At 34.4% G+C, this 14,277-nt stretch overlaps 1 protein-coding gene across 2 annotated transcripts in view; it reads left to right on the forward strand.

The window, feature by feature from the left end:
* Window positions 1–14,277, forward strand: part of LOC115446785 (alpha-catulin) — a 75,842-nt gene that overhangs the window by 56,002 nt on the left and 5,563 nt on the right. The window contains exons 5-13 of one of the 2 annotated variants that reach the window (XM_030173569.2): window positions 5,675–5,812; window positions 9,869–9,898; window positions 10,693–10,950; window positions 11,321–11,495; window positions 11,641–11,723; window positions 11,821–12,099; window positions 12,170–12,339; window positions 12,497–12,650; window positions 12,734–12,940. In XM_030173569.2, coding sequence (XP_030029429.2) covers window positions 5,675–5,812; window positions 9,869–9,898; window positions 10,693–10,950; window positions 11,321–11,495; window positions 11,641–11,723; window positions 11,821–12,099; window positions 12,170–12,339; window positions 12,497–12,650; window positions 12,734–12,940 — 1,494 coding nt within the window. The remainder of the gene's footprint in view (window positions 1–5,674; window positions 5,813–9,868; window positions 9,899–10,692; window positions 10,951–11,320; window positions 11,496–11,640; window positions 11,724–11,820; window positions 12,100–12,169; window positions 12,340–12,496; window positions 12,651–12,733; window positions 12,941–14,277) is intronic. The other variant, XM_030173570.2, reaches the window with a different exon arrangement.

Consider the following 14,277-nt stretch of genomic DNA (forward strand, 5'->3'; position numbering starts at 1 on the left):
CTTGTCCCCTGGCCGCCATCATGGAAAAAGGGGTGAAAACCCTTTTTTCGCGATATCTCGGAAACTATGCGTCTTACATAAATTTTGTAAAGTCATAATTTGTAGCAAATTGTTTTGCCTACAAATAAGTTTATATAACTTTTTGCCCTAAATTAAAAATTAAAGAAGTTATAAGCAAAAATGTGAGAAAATGTTTATAAAAGTTTTATTTTTTGCTCTATAACTTTTTTACATTTTACAAAAAATTACCTCAAACTAACTTGTAAATGATCTTTTGAGGAAAATTGTTCCCTATAATTTTTTATTTCATTCATTTAAAACGCTGTTACAGCGCTCCAAAGTTTACCGGGTTCGTCAATGCTCATGAGAATCTGGTCGAAACAAAATGTTTAACTTATTTTTGATTTTTTTTATTGTAAATATATTATTACATTTTTTTTGTTAAATTCGTACAACTTTACTTATTTATTCTTAACTCTTTTCTTTGCCATAGAACTTACCAAATTTAACTTATCGAATGTTATGCAGGTAGAAAAGGTATGAGTTACCATTTCGGGATAAAGGAGAAAAAAAAACATATTTGCAGGCAAAACAATTTGATACAAATTATGGCTTTACAAAATTTTTGTAAGACATATAGTTTCCGAGATATCGCGAAAAAAGTGTTTTCACCCCTTTTTACAAGATGGCGGCCGGGGACAAGGGTGGCGACCCCACAAACTTGAGGTTAAGCTTCTATTGACCCCCCACACAAGGCCCAAAAATAAAATTGCGTCCTCCAAGAAATGCAATATTCGGTCCTTAAATTGTAACATTTCAATGGACTAAACGCACATTTCAAAACTCGTTTTACGCCCGCGGCGTGCGTGGTTGTATGCGGTACCCGCTGTATTGGCGGCCAACTAGTAGAATCGTGCGGGCCACGGTAGCACCAGCGCGCTGTGTGGTTAGTAGGTGGGCGACTGCTGTAGTCGGTAGGGGAGGGTGGTTACAGAAATCTGACGCCATTTTCCTCCATCGTGATCGTTTCTGATATGTGTCCATGGCGTTCTGGAACTCAACTGACCGTTAACTGTCCATCTTGTAACCGCCCGCCTTGCGATAATCGCTCGCCAAGTTTGCAGGACATAATCGGGACCGCGGTGGTTACAAATCGCACAGATCTCCGGTCGTCATGAGTTTGGAAATAAAACAGCCGTTTCTCAACCACGGCGGGCGCGAGTAAAAAACCGCTTCGTGAGTTCTTAGCCTTATAGAATCACTTTGCTGTCCCGTTGTCAAAACGTTTACAACTCGCCAAATACCCAGTGCGCGAGTCCCACTCGCACTTGGCTGATTTTTTTGCATAATGCATAGGTACGCTTACTTTCAAATAACAAGGTTTTTGTGTTCACTGATGCGCACTGTTAAGAAAATCAAGTGACGAGAGACGGAATCCTATATCTTTGAACCTTAGAAATAAGGGATTTGGTAATTTATGTAGCTAGTGAATAAAACTACTAGTAGGAGTTAGTATACCTATCTTCTTAACTATTTGGGCTAGTTTAGGTTTACACGCTCACATCAATTTTACATATTATTTTATCCTGACGTTTAACCCTGTGCAGATTTCGGCGTTATTATACTTGTATAAATTAAACGCGTCTAGATCCATATGCAGTTTTACTTAAGTATGTAGTGTTTGCGTAAACTTCGATAACAATAATAGTATATCCTATATATTTTTTTTAATTTTTAGGTAATCGAGCCTGATATTACACTCAAAATAAATAAAGTTATTAAAAGCCGCAAAATTATAGATTTTCAATATTTTTTGGATCAAATTAAAACACTCAATAACCACAACAGAGCAACAGGTTGTAGTATCGAACATTTACAACTATTGAAAGAGAATAATGTTTGCTTGCAGTCACCATTTTTAATGAAGTGTAATATGTGCAATATGGAATTTAAGCTATTTAAGCGCTAAGAGATATACTGATAGTATGGACGTATATCGTGGAACTGTGAATGGAGCTATGATGACTGAAGTTGGTAGATCAAATTTAAACGAACAGTTAGCTTCCATAGATTTACCAATATTAACGCAAAATGTTTACATGAAATGTTACGACGAGTTAGCTAAATGATTGAAATTAGCTGCAGAGGACAGGATGCAAGAGGCCGCTAGGGAACAAACTGATAAAGATGTTGCCTGTGGCGATGTAAAAGACGGTATTCCCATACTTACAGTCAAAGATGACTGCTGTTGGTCAAAAAGTACAGAACCAACTATTTTGCTTCGTCGTGTGTCGCAAATATTATGCAAAACTATGGATATAAAGCTGGTAAATTGTTATACATGGATGTACAATCGATCGATTGATGATCGATGTCACTGAGAAGCAATACCTATTAAAAAAACTATCCAAAAAATATAACCAACTTCCGAAAAAGAAGTCTTTTATTTCTCACTTTTTAGTTATACACCTAAAAATGACATCTCATTACATACACCTTCTGACTCAAAATATAAATTCCAATATGTAATTTCTAATGACTTAATTTAAACTTTCAATACGCTAAATATTAAAAACTGCAGATCTATGGAGTAATTATGTGGTCCATTATAAACATCGTAGCACAGTAATTTTCCTGATTTATTGTCTGATTACGGAGTTCTGGTGCCTATCTTTCGGCTTCATGATGAGCTCCACTTTACTAAAGGGTACTTTCTAAATGCAAATGCTTTAAAAATTAAAAATAACAATTTGTAAAATTGCCGTTAATTTTTTTTAAAAATGTTTATTTTTTTTTATAATTACAAAATGATACATATAAACTATTTCATGATGACTTCTTATATATTTAATAATAGAATTCTTCATTTATCATAAATTCATAAATCATAAGTTAAATTCCAATTAGATAATTAAAGCGAAAAGATCAAAATTGGTTGGTCTGACTATAAAGATAGCCGACGCGCTAACTCTACGCACACAGCTACGCAACGGCTCTGTGTGAGTGAATTTTGCGAAGAATTACCTATAGTTGACTTCACGCGCGGCACGTAAACGCTCTTAAAAGAGCTGTTCAAGTATTATGTGTTAAAGATAACACTTCAAGCACACAAAGGACTGTTATTAACACAAATGGGAAGCAATAAACTTTCAATCCGAGTGTCCGTCGGTTCTCGTGGCTCACGTAAATTAGCCTTGTCGCCCGCCCGCAAATTCTATCAATTATGAAAGTACCACGCCAATTCGGGCCCGTAATTATTTGTTTGTGATTCAACATTTATTACCGTTTCCCATTTAATTTATAGAAATATACACTTAGTCACGCTACACAATAAGCCCTTTCCGATTGTAATTAACATCACCTCTGTTTACGACGTGGCATTATGTACGTGTCATGTCAAGGTTACGCGTCATTTGAAGCGTCAATCGAGTGTTTCCATCAGCTTACTTAATAAATTATTAGCCGTTTGCCGATTAAGGCCGCAAAAAATTATATGTCAGCTCTAATATAATTATTACGGACAACTGAATTTAGTATTAATTAATAATTGCAACCAGAGTTCAAGAGTGACAAAGTCAGAATATGCGTTTTATAAAGAATAACGTTGCACCCTTCTGGATTAATTATATATCTTTATCCACCGAACCAATTTAGATTATATTTATTGTAATTGAAGAACATACATCTTATGCACACAGAAGTCATGAAATAATAAACTCAGAAGGTTCCCCTTAAAATTATATAGAACTTGCTAGCATATTTTAAACCTCACTATTAAAAACAATTATTCGTGTTAAATTGCTGAAATACCAGAAACTAAAACATTTTTTTCTGTGTAGAACTATAATAATTTAAATACTGAAAGGAGTAGCTATTATTTCTCATTTACTGCAGGCGTCTTTTTCACCATGCCAGAAGGTTTTTGCCCCTCAGAGCTTATTCTTAAACTCCATAATGACACTTTAATAACAGTGAAATGAAAGCAATAACGTCTTAAATGCCTTCGTAAACTAAAGTTTGCGTCATCGGTTTAGTTAAAAAAGAAGAAATTTTTCGGCTTAAATAAATATTTGTATTTATTTCAAGCCACAGTTATATGGCATAATGCCAATTGCCAAGTAGGCAGTTACCCATCTGTGGCTAATATTTTTTCACTTACATAAATGTTAAGACCTGATTATTCCTAAGGGATATTTCATACTATTGAAGACTTTAATAATAATCGTTACAGCATAAAAAAACTAAGACATGTTTAGACTTTAGATATTTACTGTTTATGTGGTGGAAGGGTGACGGATATATTTTAGCCACGAATGGGACTACCCACTAGACTAGTGCCTACCATTTAGATAGTAGGAAACCCACCATAGCATCAGGTTTTGGTGAGTTCCGAGGTAAGCCAGTGTGTATCTCGCAAGACAGGTTGTTTTAATTATGGGGATCGTCGGTCGAAAATCACCAATGTATTGCGTCAAAAAAAGTAAATTAGGAGAAGAACGAAACTCATTAAACTTAGTTTCAAAAATGGTTGTTTATCCAAAATGCAAATAGCATTTCGGAATACATGATGAATTGCTCTAAATGTTCAGTTAAAATACAGGAAACGTGTAAAATACAAAAGCATTTCACAACTGAGCGCGTAATTGGAGATCAACTGTAACAAATAAATATGTTTCAGCGTTAAGCCTGGTCTGCGAATCTCAGTTAATTCCTGTTAGTCGGATCTCTGCGCAACTGTGCCGGAATAGTACCGTAAATAATAATGTCATTAATTCAACTGTGACTATGATTAAGGTGTTTATTTAACTATTGCATTATGAAGATATAATAAAATTGTATTTTATTGTTGATCATTTTGATCCACCAAAAGATAAGTTGATTGGAATAAAATGTGTATTATTTATGTTCTAAAATTCACGTCCTTAACATATATAATTAGTTTTTCTAGTAGGATCGTAGATTTATAGTAGGATATATTTTAGGACGTTGTATTCATTTATTATTATTTAGTTTAGTGGTTATAGTACCTTTTTAAATTCATTAGTCTTGACAAATTATAGAACAAAAACTTTACAGTATTTAGCTAACCTTCTCCATCTTACTCATAACTAAATTGTGCTTTTTAAATGTACTTTTAATCGTAGCCCTTTGTCGTTTATTCATAGTAGAAAACGATTAGTAAAAGTTAAATTGTACAAAAATAAAAAAGGACATGTAACATGTGTGAACAATTGCAGTAATCTGTGCAAACGGCAAAGCCCGCAATTTGTCCGCGCTCCCAGGAGAGCGGCGCGGCGCGGCGGACCGACCGCGATCGGCGCCGATACCTTTCACGTAGCATCTACTCTACAGAATGTTTTCAAACCTTTTTCATAGAATTCACAAATTGTGGCAAATAGTTCACCAGATAACAGCTTTCGGAATATTCGCTTTTATCATTTGACAAATATCACGAGGTCCATGAATTTAAAGACTGACGCTAATAGAATGGTTTTTAAATTATGACTGTTTTTAATTTATTATCTGGTAGTAGCTGTAGCCGAATAAATATAATGCACGTTATTATTCTTGTCTAATTACTACTGTCAGTCAGTCTTTGAATTTAAGGAATGAGTACTGAAACTATCTAACACAAAAATAGTATATGAAACTGACGTATTGTTACATAACTCAGACTTGTTTGCGGCATCCGGGCAGCGCATCGGCGCGCGAAAACCGCGACACTGTGTTCTGCCAGATGAGACGAGCCATGGACCTTATACACTACGTGGTGCGAGACGGATTGCCGGGCCATGAGGAACATGCGCAAGAGGTTTGCTTTTAACATATTTATACTAATAACTATTCGTCATATACCAATACCTAATTAACTAACGTACTTAACATGACAAGTTCATACATATAGTTTGTCAAAGTGCACAATGTTAACCACAACTTTCCTGAACAAAAGAATTAAATTACAAATTATATTCATAAAATATTAAAAAAGGAATACAAATTTACATCCTGACACGTTCGGGTTAAGTCATAACTCTTGGAGAAATGAAAAGACAACGCCGAGAGACATCAAGTTTATAAATGTGTAGTGTTTAATTAGTCTTGTTCAGCATAATCTCGGTTAATTCTTGTCTTTGGTACCATTATAATGCCACAAACTAATCTCTCTCTTTGTCGCTATTTAACTTTTGTGAAAGCATTTTCAAAGATATTTTTGAAAATATATCATGCCTCGCCGCAGTTATTCTCAGCGTATTCAACAATAAACATGTTCGTCAACATAAGTGTTCTTATTTTACGTACGAATTCCTTTGATTTGCTAAAATAAGCACAAAGGGATGGAATTGATGGTTTAAACTTGAATAGAATTATTCTACTAGCTATAAAATTATTTACGATTAACTTACTTAAAAATAATAATTGAAAGCAAAACGTAGCTAGATCAGTTGTTATATAATGTATATAGTAAATCTTCTTTACTAAGCAATATTCAGCACTTCTTGCCTGACTTAATTATTAATTTTATTAACATAAGTACTTGCCTTAGCAATCGGATCTATAAAAACTTATTACTTTATGTACTTACTATTAAAATGTTATATGATTTTGTATTTAGATCAATTATTTATTAGGTATTATACATTTCCCACGACGATTTTTAATAATCTGGATTGCGAAAATATACTTAGATCCTACGGTATTGAAAAAAGTAATTTTACAAGAATTTAGGTAGCTGCAGTAAAACATGGAATTGCTATCCGGGCCGGGCGTGGAGTAAACATTTATATTTTATTGCTAAGTTTATGAATTTCCCTGCGGAACTTATAATATCACTAAATAAACAAATATCACAAAATATTACAAGTGGTACGAGTGATGTTTTAAAGTTTACCCACTTCGGAAGATACTGACACCAACTTAAAATTTTTCTGTAGTCTCTTGGACTTTACCGGTGTAAAATCACAAGGACTAATTAAGAAAGCGGATCCAAGCACTCAACCGGAATACTTATTTTTATGCGGAAAGAAAGTTATGACGTACGTTTGTTTCCATACTTTATGAGTACGTTTGAACACAAGCTGTGATTACATATTACTTAATTAATGTCGCCCTTGTCGCCTTTTGGCCAGCTACTTACATAGATAACAGAAAGTATTTCTTTATGCATTGGCTAGCCAGCAATCCTAATTGTTATGGAGTGTAGCCCATCTATGACACCAATTAAAAAGCCATACATACAAAGAGAAAAGAGCAAGAAATCTTGGCCTAAATTGTCGTATGTTGCAACATCGCAGCAGGTTTTTGAAATTAATGTAAAAACATTGCATAGGCAAGGCGATGGCCACTTTGATATTTTTTCTTCATTTTCATAAACTCTTTTTATAAGAAAACTAGCTTTTGCCCGCGGCTCCGCCCGCGTTATAAAGTTTTTCGGGCTAAAGTTTTCCGTTATAAAAGTCTCGCTATATATTTTCCCGGGAGCCTATGTTCTTCCCAGGGTCTCAAACTGTCTCCATACCAAATTTTGTCCTAATACGTTGGGTAGTTTTGAGTTTAACACGTTCAGACAGACAGATGCAGCGGGGGACTTTGTTTTATGATATATTTTTGTAGAACTTTTTAAGAGGAACAATCCTGTCATACATTATTGTTGCATAACTTTATCCGTTTACGCAGCGCACGCAACAGAAGCTCTCAAAACTAATAAATTGTCCCCGTTTTTGCATCATGTTTCATTACTGCTCCGCTCCTATTGGTCATAGCGTGACGATATATAACCTATAGCACTCCAGGAACAAAGGGCTATCCAACACAAAAAGAATTATTCAGTTCAAACTCCTAGTTTCTGAGATTAGCCGTTACTGCTCTGCTCCTATTGGTCATAGCGTGATGATATATAGCCTATAGCACTTCACGAACAAAGGGCTATCCAATACAAAATGAATTTTTTAGTTCGAACCGGTAGTTCTTGAGATTAGCCATTACTGCTCTGCTCCTATTGGGTATAGCGTGATGATAAAGCCTATAGCACTCCACGAACAAAAGGCTATCCAACGCAAAAAGATTTTTTCAGTTTGGACCGGTAGTTCCTGAGATTAGCCATTACTGCTCCGCTCCTATTGGGTATAGCGTGATGATATATAGCCTATAGCACTCCACAAACAAAGGGCTATCCAACGCAAAAGAATTTTTCAGTTCGGACCGACAGTTCCTGAGATTAGGCATTACTGCTCCGCTCCTATTGGGTATAGCGTGATGATATATAGCCTATAGCACTCCACGAACATAGGGCTATCCAACGCAAAAAGAATTTTTCAGTTTGGACCAGTAGTTCCTGAGATTAGCGCGTTCAAACAAACAAACAAACAAACAAACAAACAAACAAACTCTTCAGCTTTATATAATAGTATAGATTCTCGATTGTAATAATAATTAAGTATTTGATACCACTTTTCTCATATTTTAATAAAGTCACATTAGATAAATGTTAAATTAATAGTAATAGCAGAATACATAAAAGTAATTCTTTCTCATCTATTCTACCGGTTATTAAAGTTTGCAAGTTGTCGAATACCGCAACAATACTAATATTTGCTAAAATATAATGGACAAAAAGAAATACAATGATTATAATAAAAGAATGAAGTAAACATATCGATGTAATTTATAATTTCATTCAAATATTAAGTGCAATGTATATTAACTTTCTTGGCAAAAATATTTCATGTCTCTACAAAGCGTCTATGATTTTCTGAACGATATTGGTGTAGAAATTATAAAATTGTGACAATATGATATTTGTTACTTTACGAAAACACTAAAAATTACACACATATACAATATATAGAGTAAGAAACTATTGGTACTATAAAACTACATATAACACTTGCAATTTGTACATATAGTATCAACTGATACAGAAGGAGAAACTACAAAATTGAGAGCAATATTAAAACTATATATGAGGTCAGCGTGGGAGCGATAGAGATCGCTCTATCGCGATGGGCAGCCTCTTTAGCTCATCTGCGTATAATATTTCTATAATAAGAAAACTTATAGTTTAACAATATTGTATCTTATCTTTAAAAGATTTAAAAAGTTACACGCTAATTTAAAAATGAAACTAAAAATACACTTAAATATTTATTATACTTGTAGATATTGGCTTAATAAAATATTATGTGCCCTTAAAACCGATGAGCACTGCCTTTTAATTTTTAATTAAGATAAAAGCATGAGCGTCATGGAAATTGACAGTTACGGAATTGATTTTGATTATATTTTTTTATTTCTAACGCAGCGATGGATACCTCTGCCTAATTTGTTTTCAAGAACGAAATATATTGTCCCACTTATAAAAAATGTGTATAGTGAATATTATTAGCACTATAAAAAAATTATAGGCGTACGAAAAGTCTACATATTTTAAATATATAAGTAATTCTATCTGTTTAGTAGCAAACTTCAATAAAGGCAATTATTTACCTAACTTTCCTGTTTTAATTGCCTATGTGGAAATGATTTTAAATATTCCATCAATCTATAACCTATACATACATTGTATGTGTATGATTTATATTATAATTTTGACACTAACAAATATGTATAACGTAGCAACTTTGTTTTATGTCTTGAAACCTTCCTAAATAGCTTATCGTAATTCTGTTGAATAATTTAACAAAATAATTTACCGGGATGAATATTAATAGGTGAGTACCCAATAAAATAGGCTGTAATAAATTTTATAAATACACTAAACTTCTAAGAACGATTTTATTTAATTGACTTTTCTAACTTCTGTAGTCTGTGTTTCCTACCCTAATATACTTATTGATTTAATGCATTTATACTTTTATTTCTTTTCCTGTAGTTGAAACCTTTCTCGGATAGTCATGACCAGGTATTATTTCATGAAATCCAGGTAGAAGACCAAAATTTTTCTTTGTCGCAAATTATACTTTAATAGTTAATACCTAACATTTTCCATACGCACTAAAGTAATTAGATTTTAATAAAAACTCAAGCTTTACTTATTGTAATGTATTAGTTAAATATTTTATTATTTTATGCACTGTATCCTCACTAAATATCACAGATTTTTTAAATAATATTTTTTCCCACGCTTGTGAGCTGTTAGGAGAAATCATGCGCAAATCGTTAAAACACATAGGTCTAATAACAAATATGAAATTATTAAAAGAAAATATAGGATACATTTAAATGCTTAATATATTATATTAATTACTATATTATTTGTAATGAAAAATCTACAATGAATAATTGCTAAGATACACGCTCAAATTTGCTTGAAATTGCAAAAATATGGCCAAGCTTAAAGCTACGCTACAAGAACTGTAAAATTAAACATTGCTAGAACCTAGATGCATTTTACTGAAGGTGAGTAAAAAGGTATTCGCTGTATACGGTAGGTAATGTAAGTAAGCCCTTCGACTTTTAGACCTTATCATAATTTATTAAAATCTATGCTTGTAAGAGTAAATAAGTAGTAATTTTATCTTCACTTCCTCTTCTACCTCCTACTTCAATATTCTCCCCTTCATAAAAAAAATAATAAACATATTTTTCATTTAAAATTACAAGTCCTAAAGCAGTTTTAATTTTTTATCAAACATAATTCGATTTATAATATAAAATTGTCATCCTTCCATGTTACATATATTTATTCATATACAGGCTGCTCAGTGGGAAGCGGGAACAGCGCTTGGCGCGCTAAGGGGTCTGTCGGCACAAGTGAGGGCGTCGAGGGCGCGGGGAGGCGCCGACGCGGCTCGGAGACGCGCCTTAGCTGCTACATTGAGGGCTCTTGTGGAACGAACGCATGACTTCACTGATTCCGCATACACCTCCCATGAGCATAGGCAGAGGATACTGGCGCTGGCAGAGAGGATCGCGTACGAGCTTGAACGGCTCGTAGCGGTGGCTGTATCTTTGGTAAGATGCGAGAACTGGATTTCTATTAATAGATTATGTTATCTCCAAATGTGGTATAACATAACTTCTGTAACATGCTTGGATAAGTTTATCGCGCTGATTCCATATTGGAGTGGGATAAGGCAGGATAGACGTGAAGTGTGTATATTATTATAACATCAGCCACAATTAGACAAACGAGGTCAGTTCTTCCCAGCTTGTATTGTTGCAAAACATTCTTCCTAATTCCTACTAGGAAGAAGAGATTATTTTATAAAGTTTTCTTGTAATAAAAGTTTTGAAGTATGTTAGCTTAACTCAGAATCGATGTTCCCAAGCAATCTATAACCAATTTTGTATGAAAGTAACTTACCATTTTTACATTATAAAGGAAGAGCAAGGTTCTATGGGAAGCGGTGCCGCGTTAGAGAGTGCATGTACGGGCGCGACGGGCGCGGCGTCGGAGTTGGAGCGGGCGCTGGTCGCAGCGGCGCGAGACCAGGCGAGAGACCTGACTCCGCTCGCCGATGACGCCAAGAAACTCGCCTCCGACCTTGCTCATATAGGTAACATTTGCCTAGCGGCAATTATCATATCAATACGCCATCTACTCTCAAAAATTTTAAACAGAATATTTTCGCTATATACGTAATGCTTTTTTTAAAGTTTTTTTTTTTCTTTAATTGACGATAAATTGACACACATTTACAGCCAGTTCCTGTGGTGAGAGAGAATCAGAGAGACTGCACAACATTGCGAGCCAGCTCCATGAACAATTAGATCATATTATAGAGGTAATAACCACATTATATTAGTAGCTGAAGCTACAGTGAAAAATTGTGATAATATTTCAATATTACCAAGTTACTTCAACATCACTTTCTTTTATAGGTATGTAAATTGCTCAGACATATAGCAATGTCCGAAACCCTTCAAGTGAGCGCGAAATTCGCAGAAATAAATCTGAGGATATACGGTCCTCAAGTAGTAACAGCGGCGAGGACGCTGGCCGCCCATCCCGGTAGTGCTGCGGCGAGGGAGAACCTCGACGTGTTTGTCGACATGTGGGCGTGGCTACTTGCAGATGCGGCACGATTAGCTAGAGAATTGCTCGACCTCACCGACGAACGGCCTGATAAGCAACAATACAGTAGTTTACCTAGGCCTGGGGTAAGTTATTTCATGTTAAATTTAAAAATTATTTTATTATTTATAATTAACAAAATTAATATATTTACAGAAACATGGCACAACGAGTAAACCGCTTAAAGCAGTACGACTTGATTCTGATGAGCAAGCAAAAATAGCGAAATCGGGTTTGGAAATGAAAATGATGTCGTCGGAAATGGACGCCGAGACGGATAGGTGGCAAGGTGCTGCTGCCGACGAAAACAACGACATAGTAAAGAGGTATAAGTGTGCTATGTAAATACTACATTAAAATTTAATTCTTTAAAAGTTTTTTAATAATTGTAATTGCACTTGCCCTACCGACACTTATATTGAATAACATATAAGAAATTAAGAGTAAAAAGATAAAAAATATATTCCTAATAAAAATTTTCAGGGCAAAGAATATGTCTTCCATGGCCTTCGCAATGTATCAGTTCACGAAAGGTGAAGGCCGCTTAAACACTACGCAAGACCTCTTCACACAAGCAGAGTACTTCGCTGAAGAAGCGAACAGATTATACAAAATTGTTAGACAATTTTCTTATCAGGTGAGCTATAATATACTTAGAAAATATAAGTTCCTATTACATTGGTGAATAAAGATTTCTTAATACATTTAAAATTGTTTAAGGTGCCTGCTGGATCAACGAAAAAAGAATTGCTAGAGCATTTAGATAAGGTTCCCACTTATGTTCAACAACTTCAGTTCACTGTAAAGGAGCCCACAGTGGGCCGCGCGGCGACATTTAGTAAAGTAGATAACGTTATACAAGAGACGAAGCACCTAATGAACGTCATAAGCAAGGTGGTCACGACGTGCTTCGACTGCGCTAACAAGGTGATAACTCCTGTCTTCTAAGTATTATGGCTTTACAGTTTTCTATAAAACAGAGGAACACATCGCACATATTAAAATTTTTAGTTTTATAGGAAATATAAAGATTTTAGTGCATTGGAACGTAATGTTCCTTAGGTACCTTTGCCGTGGGAGGCCCGTGTGGGAGTGGTTAAAAGGCACCAGAGTGTTGCACCTGTTAAGTACTTTAAAGATTATATTTCGTACATGATTGTTAGACTTTCGAAAAAGGGTGAAACAGTGTGATCAGATTTATAAGATTTATCCTTGGTTTAATTATAAACATTTTCTATAGTAAAAAAAATATAAGTAAACATAATCAAGAATAAATCTTCTTAGTTGATTAGAAACTAGTTTGGTATAGCGATAGAACAAGTGATATACATATATTAAGTTCCCGTTTAATTCACAATTGTTTTATTTGTTATTGTTTCTGTTTTCGTTTTGCTAATCACCGGGTGGTACATCCATCAGGGTCTTATACCACTGGACAAAGCGATAAACAAAACTTCAGCGAATGCAAGGGACAACTCGGTCTGTCTCTCTGTTGCACTATCATGTAACATCATTCAAGTATTCATGTACACTCTGTGTGTGTAGTTACAGAAGCATGTTATGTGTAATCATGATCATACAAATTATCGATGTTAATGTTTTGCTCAATACACGATATCTCTTCATACTTTACAGTGCTGGCTATCATGCTAGGACATTTTGATTTGGTGCTAAATTACTCATTACACATTGAATACGCTCTAAATCTAAAATCTGTTTATTTATTTTTGTTTCTCTACGTTTCTTTTATGTATTTTATTTGCGTTTTCAGTATTCCCTGTGTATGCCTCAGAGAGTTCCCATGCATTGGAAACCAAATTTACAAAAAGCATCTATATATAAAAGTGAAAATAGTGTTTTGAATGGTTGAAGTAGGTATTATGTGGATACAGAATTGAAAATTTGCTGTTCTAATCTCCGCTTGTACCTATAAGTAAAAAAAAACTCTAAATTAATGTCAAAAACTAACACTACTTGATCGTGATATTTTGGAAACTTACAATTAGTGTAGTGTTCTTGTTTGGTGGTGTTATCTATAGCTAATTTTTGGATGTTGTTGATGTGGTGTTGCGATGATAATTTGTCTAGATTAGAATCTGTGTGGTATTGTATTAATATTATTCGTCTTAGAGTTTATAAACTCGATTATAAACTTTAAGCAAGCCTAATGTTTTTCACGTTTACAGTATTTTTGCTAGAACATGTCTGGCTCAAATATTTCGATATTGGATTTAAAACATTTTCCTCAAAAATATGTAATTGAA

This window comes from Manduca sexta, chromosome 25 (assembly GCF_014839805.1).
Source record: "Manduca sexta isolate Smith_Timp_Sample1 chromosome 25, JHU_Msex_v1.0, whole genome shotgun sequence".
NCBI classification, from domain to species: Eukaryota; Metazoa; Arthropoda; class Insecta; order Lepidoptera; family Sphingidae; genus Manduca; species Manduca sexta.